This window comes from Vidua macroura, unplaced genomic scaffold (assembly GCF_024509145.1).
Source record: "Vidua macroura isolate BioBank_ID:100142 unplaced genomic scaffold, ASM2450914v1 whyUn_scaffold_135, whole genome shotgun sequence".
NCBI classification, from domain to species: domain Eukaryota; kingdom Metazoa; phylum Chordata; class Aves; order Passeriformes; family Viduidae; genus Vidua; species Vidua macroura.
The window spans coordinates 277006-300329 of record NW_026530552.1 but is presented as its reverse complement, the minus strand read 5'-3'; the positions used below and the strand labels follow the sequence as shown (position 1 = coordinate 300329).

At 55.0% G+C, this 23324-nt stretch overlaps 1 protein-coding gene across 1 annotated transcript in view; it reads right to left on the bottom strand.

The window, feature by feature from the left end:
* Positions 1 to 23324, bottom strand: part of PTK2B (protein tyrosine kinase 2 beta) — a gene marked incomplete at its 3' end in the record, with an annotated part of 72142 nt that overhangs the window by 5540 nt on the left and 43278 nt on the right. Inside the window, 16 exon segments of the mRNA XM_053969208.1 lie at positions 63 to 107; positions 109 to 172; positions 2085 to 2289; positions 7014 to 7103; positions 7216 to 7316; positions 10398 to 10513; positions 10595 to 10695; positions 12417 to 12501; positions 12593 to 12690; positions 14299 to 14352; positions 14558 to 14604; positions 14709 to 14748; positions 16316 to 16433; positions 16686 to 16787; positions 16885 to 16959; positions 19213 to 19353. Of these exon segments, the coding sequence (XP_053825183.1) occupies positions 63 to 107; positions 109 to 172; positions 2085 to 2289; positions 7014 to 7103; positions 7216 to 7316; positions 10398 to 10513; positions 10595 to 10695; positions 12417 to 12501; positions 12593 to 12690; positions 14299 to 14352; positions 14558 to 14604; positions 14709 to 14748; positions 16316 to 16433; positions 16686 to 16787; positions 16885 to 16959; positions 19213 to 19353 (1482 nt within the window).

Below are 23324 nucleotides of genomic sequence, written 5' to 3'. Positions count from 1 at the left end.
GGATCCCATCCGGGAAATCCCAAATTTGCGCCCCACCCGTCCCGTCCCCGTCCCATCCCAACCTTGGGAGGCGGCTCCTGGAACGCCGGCGGCTCCAGGATTTTGGGGAGGGCGGTGCCGGTTGTTCCTCTCCTGCTCCTTGGCCAGCTCCTTCTCCATCAGGTAAATGTCACTGCAGGGGAGGGGACACGATCCCGGGAATTCCCAGGGATTTCCCACAGCCGGGAGAGCCGGGATGGGAAAACGCCAGGGAGGATGGGAGGGGTGGGAGCGGGAGGAGAGCGGAATTCCCACGGCTGATCCCGCTGAGATGCGGGAGCAGAATTCCCGGAAAATTCCCTTTCCCGGGAAGCAAAGCCCGTCCATCCCATCCCCTTCCAAAAGGTCTCCAAGGCTCTTCCAAGCCCAAACTTTTCCATAAAACCTCTTGATCCGAAGGTTTTCCCAGATTTTTTCCACCACGTTCCCACCTCTCCATCCCACTCCAGAATTCCCAGCCTTGGAGACCCTTTGGAGAATTTTGCTTCCGGGGAAAGTCGCTGATCCCAAACCTTTCCATAAAAACTCCTGATCCCACACTTTCCCCAGTTTTTTCCACCACGTTCCCAACCCTCCATCCCACTCCAGAATCCCCAGACTTGGAGACCCTTTGGAGCGTTTCGCTTCCCGGGAAAGGCTCGAAACCCAAACTTTTCCATAAAAACTCCTGATCCCTCACTTTTCCCAGATTTTTCCTCCACATTCCCAACCCTCCATCCCTCCAAGGATCCTCCAAATTCCCAGCTTAGAGAATCTTTGGAATTGGAGAGTTTCGCTTCCTGGGAAAGGCTCTGAACCCAAACTTCTCCATAAAAACTCCTGATCCCAACCTTTTCCCAGATTTTTTCTATCATGTTCCCAACCCTCCATCCCACTCCAGAATTCCCAGCCTTGGAGAATCTTTGGAGAATTTTGCTTCCTGGGAAAGGCTCGAAACCCAAACTTTTCCATAAAAAACTCCTGATCCCAACCTTTTCCCAGCTTTTTTCTTCATATTCCCAACCCTCCATCCCTCCAAGGATCCTCCAAATTCCCAGCCTTGGAGAATCTTTGGAATTGGAGAGTTTCATTTCCTGGGAAAGGGTTTAAACCCAAACTTTTCCATAAAACCTCTTGATCCCAAGCTTTTCCCAGATTTTTTCCACCACGTTCCCACCTCTCCATCCCACTCCAGAATTCCCAGGCTTGGAGATCCTTTGGAGCGTTTCGCTTCCCGGGAAAGGCTCGAAACCCAAACTTTTCCATAAAAAACTCCTGATCCCAGATTTTTCCCCCACATTTCCACCAATCCATCTCTGCATGGATCCTCCAGAATTCCCAGACTTGGAGACCCTTCGGAGCATTTCACTTCCCAGGAAAGGCTCTGAGCCCAAACTTTTCCATAAAAAACTCCTGATTCCAAGCTTTTCCCAGATTTTTTCCACCACATTCCCACCTCTCCATCCCACTCCAGAATTCCCAGCCTTGGAGACCCTTTGGAGAATTTTGCTTCCCGGGAAAGTCGCTGATCCCAAACCTTTCCATAAAAACACCTGATCCCAACCTTTTCCCAGATTTTTCCATCACATTCCCAACCCTCCATCCCATTCCATGGATCCTCCAGAATTCCCAGCCTTGGAGAATCTTTGGAATTGGAGCGTTTCGCTTCCTGGGAAAGGCTCTGAACCCAAACTTTTCCATAAAAACTCCTGATCCCAAGCTTTTCCCAGATTTTCTCCACCACATTCCCACCTCTCCATCCCACTCCAGAATTCCCAGCCTTGGAGACCCTTTGGAGAATTTTGCTTCCCGGGAAAGTCTCTAAACCCAAACTTTTCCATAAAAACTCCCGATCCCTCACTTTTCCCAGATTTTTCCTCCACATTCCCAACCCTCCATCCCACTCCAGAATTCCCAGACTTGGAGACCCTTTGGAGAATTTCGCTTCCCGGGAAAGGCTCGAAACCCAAACTTTTCCATAAAAACTCCCGATCCCAACCTTTCCCCACCTTTTCCCCCCCAACATTCCCACCCCATCCACGGATCCTCCGGCGTTCTGGGCTCACCTGAGGCTGCAGACCAGCTCCTGGAATTTGGGCCTCTCGCCGGGATCGTAGTCCCAGCAGCGCGTCATGAGGGTGTAGAGGACGGGCGGGCACAGGTCGGGTTTGGGGAGCCGATCCCCCTTTTCCAGGACTCCGATCACATCCTTGTTTTCCAGCCAGAAGAACGGCTGCTTCCCGTAGCTCAGGATCTCCCACATGCACACGGCTGCGGGAGCAACCGCCACAACCTCAAGCCACCGGAATTCCCGGGAATCTGCCGATTCCCTTTTTTTTTGGTTTTTTTTTTTTTTTTTTGGGTGGGGCTTTGTGGTGGGATTCCTGATTCCAGAGGGGCTGGAGATGGGGATTTTTTTTTTTTTTTTTGGAGCGGGGAGAGTTTAGCTCATCCCAAAACTTCCCTAAAATCCCTGGATGAGGAGGAGGAGGAGGAGGAGGAGGAAGCACCGAAGGGTGGGTGAATGGAAGCCCTTCCCTGGGAGGGCTTCTCCCGGGGAAAAAAATGGGATAATCTGGAGTTGGGAAATTCCAGAGCGGGATTTGTCCTTGTGAGTGCCACGGGAAATTGATCAATCCTGGCATTCTGCTCCGTCCCAAGGGAAGTGGAAAAATCCCAGGATCCTGCCCCATGCCATGGTAAGTGGATCAATCCCGGGATCCCATCCCACACCACGGGAAGCGGATCCATCCCAGGATCCCACACCACACCACGGGAAGTGGATCAATCCCAGGATCCCACACCACACCACGGGAAGCGGATCAATCCCAGGATCCTGCTCCATGCCACGGGAAGCGGATCAACCCTGGGATCCCATTCCATGCCACGGGAAGCGGATCCATCCCAGGATCCCACACCACACCACGGAAAGCGGATCAATCCAAGGATCCTGCTCCATGCCACGGGAAGCGGATCAATCCCAGGATCCTAGCCCATGATGATGAATTCCGTGATCCCATTCTGAATCCCAGGATCCCATCCCACACCACGGGAAGTGGATCAATCCCAGGATCCCATCCCACACCACGGGAAGTGGATCAATCCCAGGATCCCACCCCACACCACGGGAAGCGGATCAATCCCAGGATCCCGTCCCACACCACAGGAAGTGGATCAATCCCAGGATCCCATCCCACACCACGGGAAGTGGATCAATCCCAGGATCCCACCCCACACCACAGGAAGCGGATCAATCCCAGGATCCCATCCCACACCACGGGAAGTGGATAAATCCCAGGATCCTGCTCCATGCCATGGGAAGCGGATCAATCCCAGGATCTCATCCCACACCACAGGAAGCGGATCAATCCTGGGATCCCATCCCACACCACAGGAAGCGGATCAATCCCAGGATTCCATCCCACACCACGGGAAGCGGATCAATCCCAGGATCCCACCCCATGACAACAAATTCCAGGATCCCATTTTGAATCCCAGGATCCCACCCCACACCACAGGAAGCGGATCAATCCCAGGATCCCATCCCACACCATTGGAAGCGGATCAATCCCAGGATTCCATCCCACACCATTGGAAGCGGATCAATCCCAGGATCCCATCCCACACCACGGGAAGCGGATCAATCCCAGGATCCTGCTCCATGCTGACAAATTCCAGGATCCCATTTTGAATCCCAGGATCTCATCCCACACCACGGGAAGTGGATCAATCCCAGGATCCCACCCCATGATGATGAATTCTGGGATCCCATTCTGAATCCCAGGATCCCTCCCCACACCACAGGAAGTGGATCAATCCCAGGATCCCGTCCCACAGGAAGCAGATCAATCCCAGGATCCTGCTCCATGCCATGGGAAGCGGATCAATCCCAGGATCCCATCCCACAATACAGGAAGCGGATCAATCCCAGGATCCCACCCCATGACGATGGATTCCAGGATCCCATTCTGACTCCCAGGATCCCACCCCACACATGGGAAGTGGATCAATCCCAGGATCCCACCCGACCCCATGCAAAGCAGATCATTCCCAGGATCCCACTCCATGATGATGAATTATGGGATCCCATTCTGAATCCCAGGATCCTGCTCCATGCCATGGGAAGTGGATCAATCCCAGGATCCCAGCCCATGATGATGGATTCCATGATCCCATTCTGGCTCCCAGGATCCCATCCCACACCATGGGAAGTGGATCAGTCCCGGGATCCCATACCACACCACGGGAAGCAGACCAATCCCAGGATCCCATCCCACACCATGGGAAGCGGATCAATCCCAGGATCCCACCCCACACCACAGGAAGCGGATCATTCCCAGGATCCCATCCCACACCATTGGAAGTGGATCAATCCCAGGATCCCACTCCACACCACGGGAAGCGGATCAATCCCAGCATCCCACCCCATTGACTATGGTTTCCAGGATCCCATTCTGAATCCCAGGATCCCTCCCCACACCACGGGAAGCGGATCAATCCCAGGATCCCATCCCATGACAATGAATCCCAGGATCCCATTCTGAATCCCAGGATCCTGCTCCATGCCATGGGAAGTGGATCAATCCCAGGATCCCACTCCATGATGATGAATTCCGTGATCCCATTCTGAATCCCAGGATCCCTCCCCACACCACAGGAAGCGGATCAATCCCAGGATCCCACCCCACACCACGGGAAGCGGATCAATCCCAGAATCCCACCCCACACCACGGGAAGCGGATCAATCCCAGGATCCCATCCCACACCACGGGAAGTGGATCAATCCCAGGATCCCACCCCATGCCACGGGAAGCGGATCAATCCCAGGATCCCATCCCACACCATGGGAAGCGGATCAATCCCAGGATCCCATCCCACACCACGGGAAGTGGATCAATCCCAGGATCCCACCCCATGACAACAAATTCCAGGATCCCATTCTGAATCCTAGGATCCCATCCCACACCACGGGAAGCGGATCAATCCCAGGATCCCATCCCACACCACGGGAAGTGGATCAATCCCAGGATCCCATCCCACACCATGGGAAGCAGATCGATCCCAGGATCCTGCTCCATGCCACGGGAAGTGGATAAATTCTGTGATCCCATTCTGAATCCCAGGATCCCATCCCACGCCACGGGAAGCGGATCAATCCCAGGATCCCACCCCATGACAACAAATTCCAGGATCCCATTCTGAATCCCAGGATCTCATCCCACACCACGGGAAGTGGATCAATCCCAGGATCCCATCCCATGATGATGAATTCTGGGATCACATTCTGAATCCCAGGATCCCATCCCACACCATGGGAAGCGGATCAATCCCAGGATCCCATCCCACACCATGGGAAGCGGATCAATCCCAGGATCCCACCCCACACCACGGGAAGCAGATCATTCCCAGGATCCCACTCCATGATGATGAATTCCTGGATCCTATTCTGAATCCCAGGATCCCATCCCACACCACAGGAAGCGGATCAATCCCAGGATCCCAGCCCATGATGACGGATTCCGTGATCCCATTCTGAATCCCAGGATCCCATCCCACACCATGGGAAGCGGATCAATCCCAGGATCCCACCCGACACCACGGGAAGTGGATCAATCCCAGGATCCCACTCCACACCATGGGAAGTGGATCAATCCCAGGATCCCACCCCACACCACGGGAAGCGGATCAATCCCAGGATCCCACTCCACACCATGGGAAGTGGATCAATCCTGGGATCCCCGATCCCACACCACAGGAAGCAGATCAATCCCAGGATCCCATCCCACACCCTGGGAAGCGGATCAATCCCAGGATCCCACTCCACACCACGGGAAGCGGATCAATCCCAGGATCCCACCCCATGATGATGAATCCCAGGATCCCATTCTGAATCCCAGGATCCTGCTCCATGCCATTGGAAGTGGATCAATCCCAGGATCCCACTCCATGATGATGAATTCTGGGATCCCATTCTGAATCCCAGGATCCCATCTCACACCACAGGAAGCGGATCAATCCCAGGATCCCATCCCACACCATTGGAAGTGGATCAATCCCAGGATCTCATCCCACACCATGGGAAGCGGATCAATCCCAGGATCCCATCCCACACCACGGGAAGCGGATCAATCCCAGGATCCCATCCCACACCATTGGAAGTGGATCAATCCCAGGATCCCACCCCACACAACAGGAAGTGGATCAATCCCAGGATCTCATCCCACACCACAGGAAGTGGACCAATCCCGGGATCCCACCCCATGATGACGAATTCCGTGATCCCATGCTGAATCCCAGGATCCCATCCCACACCATGGGAAGTGGATCAATCCCAGGATCTCATCCCACACCATGGGAAGCGGATCAATCCCAGGATCCCACCCCAGACCACGGGAAGTGGATCAATCCCAGGATCCCACCCCACACCACGGGAAGCGGATCAATCCCAGGATCCCACCCCAGACCACGGGAAGTGGATCAATCCCAGGATCCCACTCCACACCACGGGAAGCGGATCAATCCTGGGATCTCACACCATGACAACGGATTCCAGGATCCCATTCTGAATCCCAGGATCCCATCCCACACCACGGGAAGTGGATCAATCCCAGGATCCCGCTCCATGCTGACAAATTCCAGGATCCCATTTTGAATCCCAGGATCTCATCCCACACCACGGGAAGTGGATCAATCCCAGGATCCCATCCCATGATGATGAATTCTGGGATCCCATTCTGAATCCCAGGATCCCACACCACACCACGGGAAGTGGATCAATCCCAGGATCCCACCCCATGACAACAAATTCCAGGATCCCATTCTGAATCCCAGGGTCCCACCCCACACCACGGGAAGCGGATCAATCCTGGGATCCCACCCCATACCACGGGAAGCGGATCAATCCCAGGATCCCAGCCCATGACGACGGATTCCAGGATCCCGTTCTGGCTCCCAGGATCCCGCCCCATCCCGATCCCGAAGCTCCCGGCACGCACCGAACATCCAGACGTCGCTGGCCGTGGTGAAGCGCCGGAAGTTGATGGATTCCGGCGACATCCACTTGATGGGAAGGCGGGTGACGGAAGCTGGAACGATGACCCAGGAACGATCCGGATCCGGGAACGATCCGGATCCGGGAACGACCCCGATCTCCGCCCGGGAGGAATCCACGGGATCCCCGATCCCGCGGGATCCTACCTTTGTAGTATTCCTCGTCCTCGATGTAGCGGGAGAGGCCGAAGTCTCCGAGTTTGACGCATTCCGGAGAGGCCACCAGGATGTTGCGGACGGCGATGTCCCTGCGGGGACGGAGAGCCGCGGCTCGGGAGAGGGGAGGCCACGACGGGATTTTGGGATTGGGGATTTGGGATTTGGGATATGGGATAATGGGATGGGACAATGGGACATTGGGATCGGATAGGATTTGGGATATGGGATTTGGAATTTGGGATATCGGATTTGGGATTTGGGATTTGAGATGATGAGATGATGAGATAATGGGATAATGGGATGGGACAGTGGGATAGGATTTGGGATATGGGATTTGGGATATGGGATTTGGGATATGGGATTTGGGATTTGGGATATCGGATTTGGGATTTGAGATATGGGATAATGGGATAATGGGATAATGGGATAATGGGATAATGGGATGGGACAATGGGATAGGATGGGATTTGGGATATGGGATACGGGATTTGGGATATGGGATTTGGGATTTGGGATGGGACAATGGGATAATGGGATGGGACAATGAGATAGGATAGGATTTGGGATATGGGATTTGGAATTTGGGATATGGGATTTGGGATTTGGAATATGGGATTTGGGATATGGGATGGGATGGGACAATGGGATAGGATAGGATTTGGGATATGGGATACGGGATTTGGGATACGGGATTTGGGATTTGAGATAATGGGATAATGGGATAATGGGATGGGACAATGGGATAGGATAGGATTTGGGATATGGGATTTGGGATTTGGGATATGGGATGGGATAATGGGATAATGGGATAATGGGATAATGAGATAATGGGATATGGGATGGGACAATGGGATAGGATAGGATTTGGGATATGGGATTTGGGATATGGGATGGGATAATGAGGTAATGGGATATGGGATGGGACAATGGGATTGGATAGGATTTGGATATGGGATATGGGATTTGGGATATGGGATTTGGGATGGGATGGGACAATGGGATAATGGGATGATGGGATAATGGGATCATGGGATCATGGGATAATAGGATAGGATGGGATTTGGGATATGGGATAATGGGATTTGGGATATGGGATTTGGGATTTGAGATAATGGGATAATGGGATAATGGGATAATGGGATGATGGGACAATGAGATAGGATAGGATTTGGGATATGGGATTTGGGATTTGGGATATGGGATTTGGGATATGGGGTGGGATAATGAGGTAATGGGATAATGGGATATGGGATGGGACAATGGGATAGGATAGGATTTGGGATATGGGATTTGGGATATGTAATGGGATGGGACAATGGGATTGGATAGGATTTGGATATGGGATATGGGATTTGGGATATGGGATTTGGGATGGGATGGGACAATGGGACAATGGGATCATGGGATCATGGGATGATGGGATAATGGGATAGGATGGGATTTGGGATTTGGGATTTGGGATTTGGGATATGGGATGGGATGGGACAATGGGATAGGATAGGATTTGGGATATGGGATACGGGATTTGGGATATGGGATTTGGGATTTGAGATAATGAGATAATGGGATGATGGGACAATGGGATAGGATTGGATTTGGGATATGGGATTTGGGATTTGGGATATGGGATTGGATAATGAGATAATGGGATAATGGGATGGGACAATGGGATAGGATAGGATTTGAGATATGGGATACGGGATTTGGGATATGGGATTTGGGATGGGATGGGACAATGGGATTGGATAGGATTTGGATATGGGATATGGGATTTGGGATATGGGATTTGGGATGGGATGGGACAATGGGATAATGGGATGATGGGACGATGGGACAATGGGATAATGGGATCATGGGATGATGGGATAATGGGATAGGATGGTATTTGGGATTTGGGATAATGGGATTTGGGATATGGGATTTGGGATTTGAGATAATGGGATAATGAGATAATGACATAATGGGATAATGGGATGATGGGACAATGGGATAGGATAGGATTTGGGATATGGGATTTGGGATTTGGGATATGGGATTTGAGATAATGGGATAATGGGATGCTGGGATAGGATGGGATTTGGGATTTGGGATACGGGATAATGGGATAGCATTGGGATTTAGGTTAATGGGATAGCATGGGATCTGGGATGTCAGATTTGGGATTTGGGATAATGAGATAATGGGATAATGGGATAATGGCATAATGGGATAATGGGATAATGGGATGGGATAGGATTTGGGATATCGGATTTGGGATGGGATAATGAGATAATGAGGCAATAGGATGGGATTTGGGATATGGGATTTGGGATATGGGATTTGGGATATGGGATGGGATGTGATGATGGGCTGGGATAATGGGATGGGATGAGACAATGAGATAGGATGGGATTTAGGATATGGGATTTGGAATGGGATGGGATAATGGGATGGGACGATATGATAGGATAGGATTTGGGATATGGGATTTGGAATTTGGGATATGGGATGGGATAATGAGATGATGGGATAATGGGATAATGGGATAATGGGATGGGATGGGATGGGATGGGATGATGGGATGGGATGGGATGGGATGGGATGATGGGATGGGATGGGATAATGGATAATGGGATAATGGGATGGGATGATGGGATGGGATGATGGGATGGGATAATGGGATGGGATGGGATGGGATGATGGGATGGGATGGGATGGGATAATGGATAATGGGATAATGGGATGATGGGATGGGATAATGGGATGGGATGATGGGATAATGAGATGGGATGGGATGGGATGGGATAATGGGATGGGATGGGATAATGGATAATGGGATAATGGGATGGGATGGGATAATGGGATGGGATAATGGGATGGGATAATGGGATGGGATGGGATGATGGGATGGGATAATGGGATGGGATAATGGGATGGGATAATGGGATGATGGGATGGGATAATGGGATGGGATGGGATGATGGGATGGGATAATGGGATGGGATAATGGGATGGGATGAGGAAGCAGAACCCTCCCCCGGCCAACGCACCTTCCCAAAGACCCCACCCCCGCCCCCATCCCTGCACCCTCTCCCATCTCCCACCACCCCACCCCTCCCCGATCCCGCCTTCTCCCGCCCATCCCGGAATCCCGCCGGGCTCCGAGCCCATCCCGAGCTCCGTCCCCTCACCTGTGGACGCAGCTGAGGGCCTCCAGGTAGGCCAGGGCCTTGCTGACCTGCAGCGCGTAGAGCACCAGCGTGGGCACGGCCAGGCCCGGCCGCTTCTGCTCCAGGTACTGGCCCAGCTGCAACGGCACGTTCCCGGCGGGATCAGCGGCCGGAACGCCGGGAACGGGATCGGGGCTGGGGGAAGGGGATAATCGCACCTCTCCGTAGGGACAGAGCTCCATGACGATCCAGGTGGGCTCCTCCTCGGCGATGCCGATGAGCTTCACGATGTGGGGGTGGTCCAGCTTCTTCATCAGCACTGCGGGAACAGTGGAATTCCCAGCCTTGGGATGGCGGATCCCATCCCACCCTTCACCCCATCCCGGGGAATCCCCATCCCTGGCTCGGGGCATGGAGGTGGGAGCCGGAGGGATTTCCCAAAGGGATTGGAGCTCCTGGGTTTTTTGGTTTTTTTTTTTTTAGGGATCGACATCCTCAGGCAGGGATTCCGGCAGGTTCCAAGAATCCCTCCCCATAATCCGAGGGTTTTTGGGATTTTATCCCAGGATTCCGGGCACGGATCAACTCCCTCTTCCTCCACCCTGAATTCCAAAGGCTCCTTGTTCGCAAAAAATCCTCAGGCAGGGATTCCGGCAGGTTCCAAGAATCCCTCCCCGTGATCCGAGGGTTTTTGGGATCCTATCCCAGGATTCCGGGCATGGATCAACTCCCTCTTCCTCCACCCTGAATTCCAAAGGCTCCTGGTTCCCAAAAATTCCTCAGGCAGGAATTCCAGCAGGTTCCAAGAATCCCTCCCCATGATCCGAGGGTTTTTGGGATCCTATCCCAGCTTTCCGGGCACGGATCAACTCCCTCTTCCTCCACCCTGAATTCCAAAGGCTCCTTGTTCCCAAAAATTCCTCAGGCAGGATTCCCCCACCCTCAGGAGCTCATCCCAAAAAAAACCTCGGCAGGACTTTTGGGATCCCAAAAAAACCTTCAGCACCCCAAAAAACCCCAGCAGGACCCCGTAGATCCCAAAAAAAAACTGCAGCAGGACCCTCGAGATCCCAAAAAAACCCAGAGGGATCTTTTGGGTCCCAAAAAAACCAGTCAGGACCTTCAAGATCCCAAAAAACCCTAAAAGGACCCTCGGGATCCCAAAAAAAACCCCAAAGGGACCCTCAGGATCCCAAAAAACCTTAAAAGGACCCCCGGGATCCCAAAAAAAACCCCAGCAGGACACTCGGGATCCCCAAAAAAAACCCCCAAAGGACCTCCAAGATCCCAAAAAAAACCCAAAAGGACCCTCAGAATCAAAAAAAAAAACCTAGAAGGACCTTTGAGATCCCAAAAAAACTCCAAAAGGACCCTCAGGATCCCAGAAACCCCCAAAAGGACCTTCAAGATCCCAAAAAACCCCAAAAGGACCCTCAGGATCCCCAAAAAAAAACCCAGAAGGACCTCCAAGATCCCAAAAAAACCCCAAAAGGACCTTCAAGATCCCAAAAAAACCCCAAAAGGACCCTCAGGATCCAAAAAAAAAACTCAGCAGGACCTCCAAGATCCCAAAAAACCCCAGAAGGACCCTCGGGATCCCCAAAAAAAACCACATTAGGACCTCCAAGATCCCCAAAAAAACCCCAAAAGGACCCTCAGGATCCCAAAAAAACCTCAGCAGGACCTCCAAGATCCCAAAAAACCCAGAAGGACCCTCGGGATCCCAAAAACCCCCAAAAGGACCTTAAGGATCCCAAAAACCCCCAAAAGGACATTAAGGATCCCCAAAAAACCCCAGAAGGACCCTCGGGATCCCCAAAAAAAACCCCATTAGGACCTCCAAGATCCCAAAAAAAACCCAAAAGGACCCTCAGAATCCCAAAAAAACCCCAAAAGGACCCTCAGGATCCCCAAAAAAAACCCAGTCAGGACCTTCAAGATCCCAAAAAAAACCCAAAAGGACCCTCGGGATCCCCAAAAAAACCCCAGAAGGACCCTCGGGATCCCCAAAAAAAAACCCCAAAAGGAGCCCCGGGGTACCAGCTTCGCTCAGGAACTTCTCCCGGTTTTCCGGGCTGCAATCCTTCTTGCAGGTCTTCACGGCCACGTTGATCCGCTCGCCTTTCTGCGCCGAGGAGGGAAAGCGGGAATGGGACACCCCGGAGTTGGATCCGGGATTTGGGGTGAGGGAGAGGGGGGTGGAGAAGGGATCTCACGGGCGTGGCGTAGATCCCCTCGTAGACCTCTCCGAAGAATCCTTCCCCCAGGATCCGGCCCAGCACGACGTCGTCCCGGGAGATTCCGAAGTGCTGGACTTGACGGGAGGGGTGGGAACGGGGAGGAGATTCCGTGATCCCGGCGTGGTTCCCACGGGAAGATCCGCCCGGAGTGACCGGGGGATGCCCGTGGCGACCAACCCTCGCTGTCCACCGGGATCCGTGAGGATCCATCCATGGATCCAGGGATCTGCCCTCTCCATCCATGAGGATCCATGGATCCTCCATCTCCATCCATGGATCCAGGGATCCTGCATCTCCACCCATGAGGATCCATGGATCCTGTCCTCTCCATCCATGAGGATCCATGGATCCTCTATCTCCATCCATGGATCCATGGATCCTGCATCTCCACCCATGAGGATCCATGGATCCGGCATCTCCATCCATGGATCCATGGATCTGCCCTCTCCATCCATGAGGATCCATGGATCCTGCATCTCCACCCATGAGGATCCATGGATCCGGCATCTCCATCCATGGATCCATGGATCTGCTCTCTCAATCCATGAGGATCCATGGATCCTGTATCTCCATCCATGGATCCATGGATCCTTCATCTCCATCCATGAGGATCCATGGATCCTGATCTCTCCATCCATTAGGATCCATGGATCCTGATCTCTCCATCCATGAGGATCCATGGATCCTGCATCTCCACCCATGAGGATCCAGGGATCCTGCATCTCCACCCATGAGGATCCATGGATCCTGCATCTCCACCCATGAGGATCCATGGATCTGCTCTCTCAATCCATGAGGATCCATGGATCCTGTATCTCCATCCATGGATCCATGGATCCTTCATCTCCATCCATGAGGATCCATGGATCCTGATCTCTCCATCCATGGATCCATGGATCCTGCATCTCCATCCACCCATGAGGATCCATGGATCTGCCCTCTCCATCCATGGATCCATGGATCCTGTATCTCCATCCATGGATCCATGGATCCTGTATCTCCATCCATGAGGATCCATGGATCCTGTGTCTCCATCCATGGATCCATGGATCCTGCATCTCCACCCATGAGGATCCAGGGATCCTGTCCTCTCCATCCATGAGGATCCATGGATCCTGCATCTCCATCCATGGATCCAGGGATCCTGCATCTCCACCCATGAGGATCCAGGGATCCTGCATCTCCACCCATGAGGATCCATGGATCCTGTATCTCCATCCATGAGGATCCATGGATCCTGTATCTCCATCCATGAGGATCCATGGATCCTGATCTCTCCATCCAGGAGGATCCATGGATCCCGCATCTCCATCCATGAGGATCCATGGATCCTGATCTCTCCATCCATGAGGATCCATGGATCCTGATCTCTCCACCCATGAGGATCCATGGATCCTGATCTCTCCATCCATGAAGATCAGTGGATCCCGCCCTCTCCATCATTCCAGGGATCCATGGATCCTACATCTCCATCCCTGAGGATCCATGGATGTGCCCTCTCCATCCGTGAGGATCCATGGATCTGCCCTCTCAATCCCTGGTGATCCATGGATCCCACCCCATGCCTCATCCCAGCTCCCCCAGGACCTTCTGGGAGGTTTGGTGAGGCTGGGACGGGAATTTGGGATGGGCAGGAGGAACTGGGACGCCTCAGCTGGAGAATTCCCAAGGGAAGCACCTACTTCCGGATCTCGGCCTTGAGGACTCGTCCAGGATTTCCGCGTAAATTTCGGAATCTGGGGGGGAAAACGGGATGCGGGAATGGGATCGGGAAGCTCGGACCTCCAGGGGGTCTGGTGCTCCTCCAGGACACTCGGATGCATCCCAACCCTCTGGAAATGAGCTGGGGGTGTCCAGCATTCCCAAATCCCGCATGGAATGTGTCCCAAATCCCTGCCCGCGGCCCCGGGATGGTGGGAAGAGGGAAGAGGCCGAACTCACCCCCGCTGACGCTGTGGGAAAGCGTGGACTGCCTCTCCCCGAGATTCCTGAGGGTGGGAAGAGGGTCAGGGAGCGGGATGGGGCGTACGGAGCGGGATCCCAACCCCGCGCCGGGGCTGGGAATCCCGGGAAAAGGGTCGGGATCACTCACGGGGCCGGGATCTGTGGGAGGCTGATCCTCTTCTCGCGATCTGCAGGGAGGACGGGGTAAGGTCCCGTCCCAATCCCAATCCCATTCCCATTCCCATCCACATTCTATCCTCATCCCATCCCAATCCCATTCCCATCCACATCCTATCCTCATCCCATTCCATCCCAATCCCATCCTATCCCAATCCCAATCCCATTCCCATCCACATCCTATCCTTATCCCATCCCAATCCCATTCCCATCTACATCCTATCCTTATCCCATCCCATCCCATCCTATCCCAATCCCAATCCCAATCCCATTCCCATCTTCATCCTATCCTCATCCCATCCCAATCCCATTCCCATCTACATCCTATCCTTATCCCGTCCCATCCCATCCCACCCTATCCCATCCCAATCCCATTCCCATCCACATCCTATCCTCATCCCATTCCATCCCAATCCCACCCTATCCCATCCCATCCCATCCCATCCCATCCCATCCCATCCCATCCCATTCCCATTCCCATCCACATCCTATCCTCATCCCATTCCCATTCCCATTGCCATTCCCATTCCCAATCCCATTCCCATTCCCATTCCCATCCAATCCTATCCTCATCCCATCCCATTCCCATTCCCATTCCCATTCCCATTCCCATCCTATCCTCATCCCATCCCATCCCATCCATCCCATCCCATCCCATCCATCCCATCCCATCCCATCCCATCCCATCCCATCCCATCCCATCCCATCCCATCCATCCCACCCCACCCCACTCCATTCCTTCCTCATCTCCATCCCTATCCCACCCAGCCCCATTCCATTCCATTCCATTCCATTCCATTCCATTCCATTCCATTCCATTCCATTCCATTCCGCCCTGCCCAATCCCCGTAACGTCCTGTCCCACCCTATCCCATCCAATTTCCACCCCATCCCATGGATTCCGTTCCCCCCTTCCCATCCCAATCCCATCACACTGATCCCATCCCATTGATCCCATCCCATCCCATGGATCCCATCCCATCCTATTGATCCCATCCTATCCAAATTCCACCCCATCCCATGTACCCCATCCCATCCCATCCCATCCCAATCCCATCCCATGACTCCATTGTCCCATCCCACCCCACCCCACCCCACCTCATCCCATCCCATCCCATCCCATCCCATCCCATCCCATCCCATCCCATCCCATCCCAATCCCATCCCATCCCATCCCATGTCCCCATCCCATTGATCCCTTCCCATTGATCCCATCCCATCCCATGGATCCCATCCCATCCTATTGATCCCATCCTATCCAAATTCCACCCCATCCCATGGATCCCATTTCCCCATCCCATCCCATTATTCCATCCCATCCCATCACATCCCATCCCATCCCATCCCATCCCGTTATCCCATCCCATTATCCCATCCCATCCCCTGGTCCCATCCCATGGATCCCATCCCATCCCATAGATCCCATTTCATTCCATAGATCCCATCCCATGATCCCATCCCATGATCCCATCCCATGGATCCCATCCCATGATCCCACCCATCCCATCCCATCCCATCCCATCCCATCCCATCCCATCCCACCGATCCCATCCCATCCCATCCCTCCCGGATTCCCACCTTTCCTCGGGAACGCGATGAGCGACGTCTCCGAGCCCCCCTGGAGCCGGCAGTAGCCATCGATGAGGTCGGCCATGTTTTCCGCCTCGGCCAGCGACGACGTCTTGATCGCCAGCGACTTGGGAATGCCGGGATGGGGGGGTGGGATTGGGCTTCCCCCCTTCCCCCCGCTCCGCCAGCAATCCCAGTTTTCCCACAACCACCCTTCCCAGTATTCCGAGACACCCAGGACAACACCAAAGCGTTCCCGGGAAGAGGCGGCAACAGGGACATTCCCGATTTTTTGGGGACGGAGCTTCCAGCGAGTCCTGCCCGACCCGCAGGGAATCCCACTCGGCATTCCCGAAGGAATTCTCTCCCAGCTCCTCACCTGGGGGGTCCCGCTGAGCCCCAGCTGCAGCAGAGCCTGGCCGTCCTCCGCTCCGGAGCACCGGATGGATTTGACATCCCGGAATTCCGCCAGGCAGGTGGGCTGGGAAGGGGGGAATTCGTGGGGAATTCGATGGGCGGTGAGTTTAACCGCCGTGCCCAAGGCGGGAGCTCCCGATTCCCAGCCCCGGAATTCCCACCTTGGCGTCCTTGGTGGTCACCTGGCGGATGCCCCTGGGGCCGATGACCAGATCCACGGTGATGTTCCATCCTTGCTGGGGGCAGCAGCAGCGGGAGGGGATTTGGGATGAGGGGCATCCCAAGGCGGGGCCAGGCCCCATCCCAATCCCATCTCCACAAAATCCCAAGCCCGTCCTCCTCCCAGCTCCACCTCGCTCCACCCCATCCCGTCGCCACCCCCCATCTCCATCCCATCTCCATCCCATCCCATCCCATCCCATCCCATCCCATATCCCATTATCCCATTATCCCATTATCCCATTATCCCATTATCCCATTATCCCATCCCCACCTAACTCCAGCCCACCTCATCCCATATCCCGTATCCCATATCCCATATTCCACATCCCATATCCCCTATTCTGTATCCCATATTCCGTACCCCACATCCCATATTCCATATCCCATGTTCCATAGCCTATATCCCATATCCCAAATCCCATATCCTGTACCCCACATCCCATATCCCATATCCCATATCCTGTATCCCATCTCTCATATCTTGTATCCTATATTCTATATCCCACATCCCAAATCCCATATCCTGTACCCCACATCCCGTATCCCACATCCCATATCCCATATCCCATATCCCACATCCCATATCCCATATCCCATATCCCATATCCCATATCCCATCTCTCATATCATGTATCCCATATTCTATATCCCAAATCCCATATCCCGTATCCCATATCCCGCATTCCATATTGCATATCCCATATTCCGTATCCCATATCCCATATCTCATATCCCGTATCCTATGTTCCATGTTCCCTATCTCATATCCCATATCCCATATCCCATATCCCATATCCCATATCCCATATCACATATCCCATATCCCCAATCTCATATCTTGTATCCCATATTCCGTATCCCAAATCCCACATCCCCTATCGCATATCCCATATCCCATATCCCCTATCCCAAATCCCAGACCCCGTATCCCACATTCCCGTATCCCGTATCCCGTATCCCACATTCCTGTATCCCACATTCCCGTATCCCGTATCCCCTATCTCATATCCCATATCCCATATTCCGTAGCCCAAATCCCATATCCCCTATCCTATATCCCATATCCCAAATCCCATATCCCATATCCTGTATCCCATATCCCATATCCCATATCCCATATCCCATATCCCATATCCCATATCCCGTATCCTGTATCCCGTATCCCATATCCCATATCCCATATCCCGTATCCTGTATCCCGTATCCCATATCCCATATCCCATATCCCATATCCCATATCCCATATCCCATATCCCATATCCCCTATCCTGTCTCCCATATCCCGTACCCCATATCCTGTATCCTGTATCTCATATCACATATCCTATATTCTGTATCCCAAATCCGATATCCCATATCCCATATCCCATATCCCATATCCCACATCCCAAATCCCATATCCCATATCCCAAATCCCATATCCCATATCCCATATCCCATATCCCCTATCTCATATCCCTTACCCCAAATCCCAGACCCCATATCCCATATCTCGTATCCCATATCCCGTATCCTGTATCCCACATTCCCGTATCCCATATCCCATATCCCACATTCCCATATGCCACATTCCCGTATCGCGTATCCCACATTCCTGTATCCCACATTCCCATATCCCGTATCCCGTATCCCCCATTCCCATATCCCATATCCTATATCCCACATTCCTATATCCCGTATCCCATATCCCACATTCCCGTGTCCCACATTCCCGTCTCCCGTATCCCACATTCCTGTATCCCGTATCCCGTATACCATATCCCACATTCCCATATCCCGTATCCCGTAACCCACATTCCCGTATCCCACATTTCCGTATCCCACATTCCCGTATCCCACATTCCTGTATCCCATATCCCGTATCCCACATTCCCGTATCCCATATCCCATATCCCACATTCCTATATCCCGTATCCCGTATCCCACATTCCCGTATCCCACATTCCCGTATCCCGCATTCCCGTATCCCGTATCCCACATTCCCATATCCCACATTCCTGTATCCCACATTCCCGTATCCCGTATCCCACATTCCCGTATCCCATATCCCACCTTCCCGTATCCCACATTCCCATATCCCGCATTCCCATATCCCGTATCCCACATTCCCTTATCCCACATTCCCACATTCCCGTATCCCGTATCCCACATTCCCACATTCCCGTATCCCGTATCCCACATTCCCATATCCCCTATCCCGTATCCCGTGTCCCACATTCCCGTGTCCCGCATTCCCACATTCCCGTATCCCGCTGCCGGGCACGCACGACGAGCTGGCAGCGGAAGTTCTCCTGGTCGATGGGGGCGAAGGCGGCCAGGGTGTGCAGGAATTTCAGGATGCACTCCTCCTCCCGCAGGAGCGCGTACTGCTGGAACGTCTGCTGGATCATCTTCCGCAGCTGCCGCGGCTGCCGGGACACCCGCCGGGAATGGGACACGGGAACGCCGGGATGGGGGCGGGTGTGGGACACGGGAACGCCGGGATGGGGGTGGTGTGGGGTACGGGAACACCGGGATGGGGGCGGTGTGGGGTACGGGAATGCCGGGATGGGGGCGGTGTGGGATACAGGAACGCCGGGATGGGATGATGTGGGATATGGGAATGACGGGATGGACACGGCGTTGGATACGGGAACGCCGGGATGGGGATGGTATGGGATATAGGAATGCCGGGATGGGGGCGGTGTGGGGTACGGGAATGCCGGGATGGACACGGCGTTGGATACGGGAACGCCGGGATGGGGGCGGTGCGGGGTACGGGAACGCTGGGATGGACACGGCGTTGGATACGGGAATGCCGGGATGGGGATGGTATGGGATACGGGAATGCCGGGATGGGGGCGGTGTGGGATACGGGAACACCGGGATGGGGGCGGTGTGGGGTACGGGAATGCCGGGATGGGGGCGGTGTGGGATACAGGAACGCCGGGATGGGATGATGTGGGATATGGGAATGACGGGATGGACACGGCGTTGGATACAGGAATGCCGGGATGGGGATGGTATGGGATATAGGAACACCGGGATGGGATGGTGTGGGGTATGGGAATGCCGGGATGGGGGCGGTGTGGGATATAGGAACACCGGGATGGGGGCGGTGTTGGGTACGGGAATGCCGGGATGGGATGGTGTGGGGTATGGGAATGCCGGCATGGGGGCGGTGTGGGGTACGGGAATGCCGGGATGGGGGCGGTGTGGGGTATGGGAATGATGGGATAGACACGGCGTTGGATACAGGAATGCCGGGATGGGGATGGTATGGGATACGGGAATGCCGGGATGGGGGCGGTGTGGGATATAGGAACGCCGGGATGGGGGCGGTGTGGGGTACGGGAACGCGGGGATGGACACGGCATTGGATACGGGAATGCCGGGATGGGATGGTGTGGGGTATGGGAATGCCGGGATGGGGGCGGTGTTGGATACGGGAATGCCGGGATGGGGGCGGTGTGGGATACGGGAACGCCGGGATGGGGGCGGTGTGGGATACGGGAACACCGGGATGGGGGCGGTGTGGGGTACGGGAATGCCGGGATGGGGGCGGTGTGGGATACAGGAACGCCGGGATGGGATGATGTGGGATATGGGAATGATGGGATAGACACGGCATTGGATACAGGAATGCCGGGATGGGGGCGGTGTGGGATACGGGAATGCCGGGATGGGGGCGGTGTGGGATATAGGAACGCCGGGATGGGGGCGGTGTGGGGTACGGGAACGCTGGGATGGACACGGCATTGGATATGGGAATGCCGGGATGGGATGGTGTGGGGTATGGGAATGCCGGCATGGGGGCGGTGTTGGATACGGGAATGCCGGGATGGGGGCGGTGTGGGATACGGGAACACCGGGATGGGGGCGGTGTGGGGTACGGGAACACCGGGATGGGGGCGGTGTGGGGTACGGGAATGCCGGGATGGGGGCGGTGTGGGATACAGGAACGCCGGGATGGGATGATGTGGGATATGGGAATGACGGGATAGACACGGCGTTGGATACAGGAATGCCGGGATGGGGATGGTATGGGATATAGGAACACCGGGATGGGATGGTGTGGGGTATGGGAATGCCGGGATGGGGGCGGTGTGGGGTACGGGAATGATGGGATAGACATGGCGTTGGATATGGGAACGCCGGGATGGGATGGTGTGGGATATGGGAATGCCGGGATGGGGGCAGTGTGGGATATTGGAATGCCGGGATGGGGGCGATGTGGGATATGGGAACACCGGGATGGGGGCAGTGTTGGGTACGGGAATGCCGGGATGGGGGCGGTGTGGGATACGGGAACACCGGGATGGGATGATGTGGGATATGGGAATGACGGGATGGACACGGCATTGGATACGGGAACGCCGGGATGGGGGCGGTGTGGGATACAGGAACATCGGGATCGGATGGTGTGGGGTACGGGAATGCCGGGATGGGGATGGTATGGGATACAGGAATGCCGGGATGGGGGCGGTGTGGGGTACGGGAATGATGGGATGGGATGGGATGGTGTGGGGTATGGGAATTACGGGATGGACACGGCGTTGGATACGGGAATGCCGGGATGGGGGCGGTGTGGGATACGGGAACACCGGGATGGGGGCGGTGTGGGGTACGGGAATGCCGGGATGGGATGGTGTGGGGTATGGGAATGCCGGCATGGGGGCGGTGTGGGGTACGGGAATGCCGGGATGGGGGCGGTGTGGGGTATGGGAATGATGGGATAGACACGGCGTTGGATACAGGAATGCCGGGATGGGGATGGTATGGGATACGGGAATGCCGGGATGGGGGCGGTGTGGGATATAGGAACGCCGGGATGGGGGCGGTGTGGGGTACGGGAACGCGGGGATGGACACGGCATTGGATACGGGAATGCCGGGATGGGATGGTGTGGGGTATGGGAATGCCGGGATGGGGGCGGTGTTGGATACGGGAATGCCGGGATGGGGGCGGTGTGGGATACGGGAACGCCGGGATGGGGGCGGTGTGGGATACGGGAACACCGGGATGGGGGCGGTGTGGGGTACGGGAATGCCGGGATGGGGGCGGTGTGGGATACAGGAACGCCGGGATGGGATGATGTGGGATATGGGAATGATGGGATAGACACGGCATTGGATACAGGAATGCCGGGATGGGGGCGGTGTGGGATACGGGAATGCCGGGATGGGGGCGGTGTGGGATATAGGAACGCCGGGATGGGGGCGGTGTGGGGTACGGGAACGCTGGGATGGACACGGCATTGGATATGGGAATGCCGGGATGGGATGGTGTGGGGTATGGGAATGCCGGCATGGGGGCGGTGTTGGATACGGGAATGCCGGGATGGGGGCGGTGTGGGATACGGGAACACCGGGATGGGGGCGGTGTGGGGTACGGGAACACCGGGATGGGGGCGGTGTGGGGTACGGGAATGCCGGGATGGGGGCGGTGTGGGATACAGGAACGCCGGGATGGGATGATGTGGGATATGGGAATGACGGGATAGACACGGCGTTGGATACAGGAATGCCGGGATGGGGATGGTATGGGATATAGGAACACCGGGATGGGATGGTGTGGGGTATGGGAATGCCGGGATGGGGGCGGTGTGGGGTACGGGAATGATGGGATAGACATGGCGTTGGATATGGGAACGCCGGGATGGGATGGTGTGGGATATGGGAATGCCGGGATGGGGGCGGTGTGGGATATGGGAACACCGGGATGGGGGCGGTGTGGGGTACGGGAATGATGGGATGGGATGGGATGGTGTGGGGTATGGGAATTACGGGATGGACACGGCGTTGGATACGGGAATGCCGGGATGGGGGTGGTGTGGGATACGGGAACACCGGGATGGGGGCGGTGTGGGGTACGGGAACGCCGGGATGGGGGCGGTGTGGGATATGGGAACGCCGGGATGGGGGTGGTGTGGGGTACGGGAATGATGGGATGGGGATGGTATGGGATATGGGAACACCGGGATGGACACGGTGTTGGACACGGGAACACCGGGATGGGGGCAGTGTGGGATACGGGAATGCCGGGATGGGGGCGGTGTGGGATACGGGAATGCCGGGATGGGATGATGTGGGATACGGGAATGACGGGATGGACACGGCGTTGGATACGGGAATGCCGGGATGGGGGCGGCATGGGATACGGCAACAGCGGGATGGGGGCGGGGTCGGGTATGGGAACACCGGGATGGAGGTGGACACATGGACATAGGACCGAGGGTGGGGATAGGGACACACGGATACACGGATACACACGGACACACACGGACACACACGGACACACACGGACACGCATGGACACATGGACACACACGGACACACACAGACACACACGGACACACATGGACACACACGGACACACATGGACACACACAGACACACAC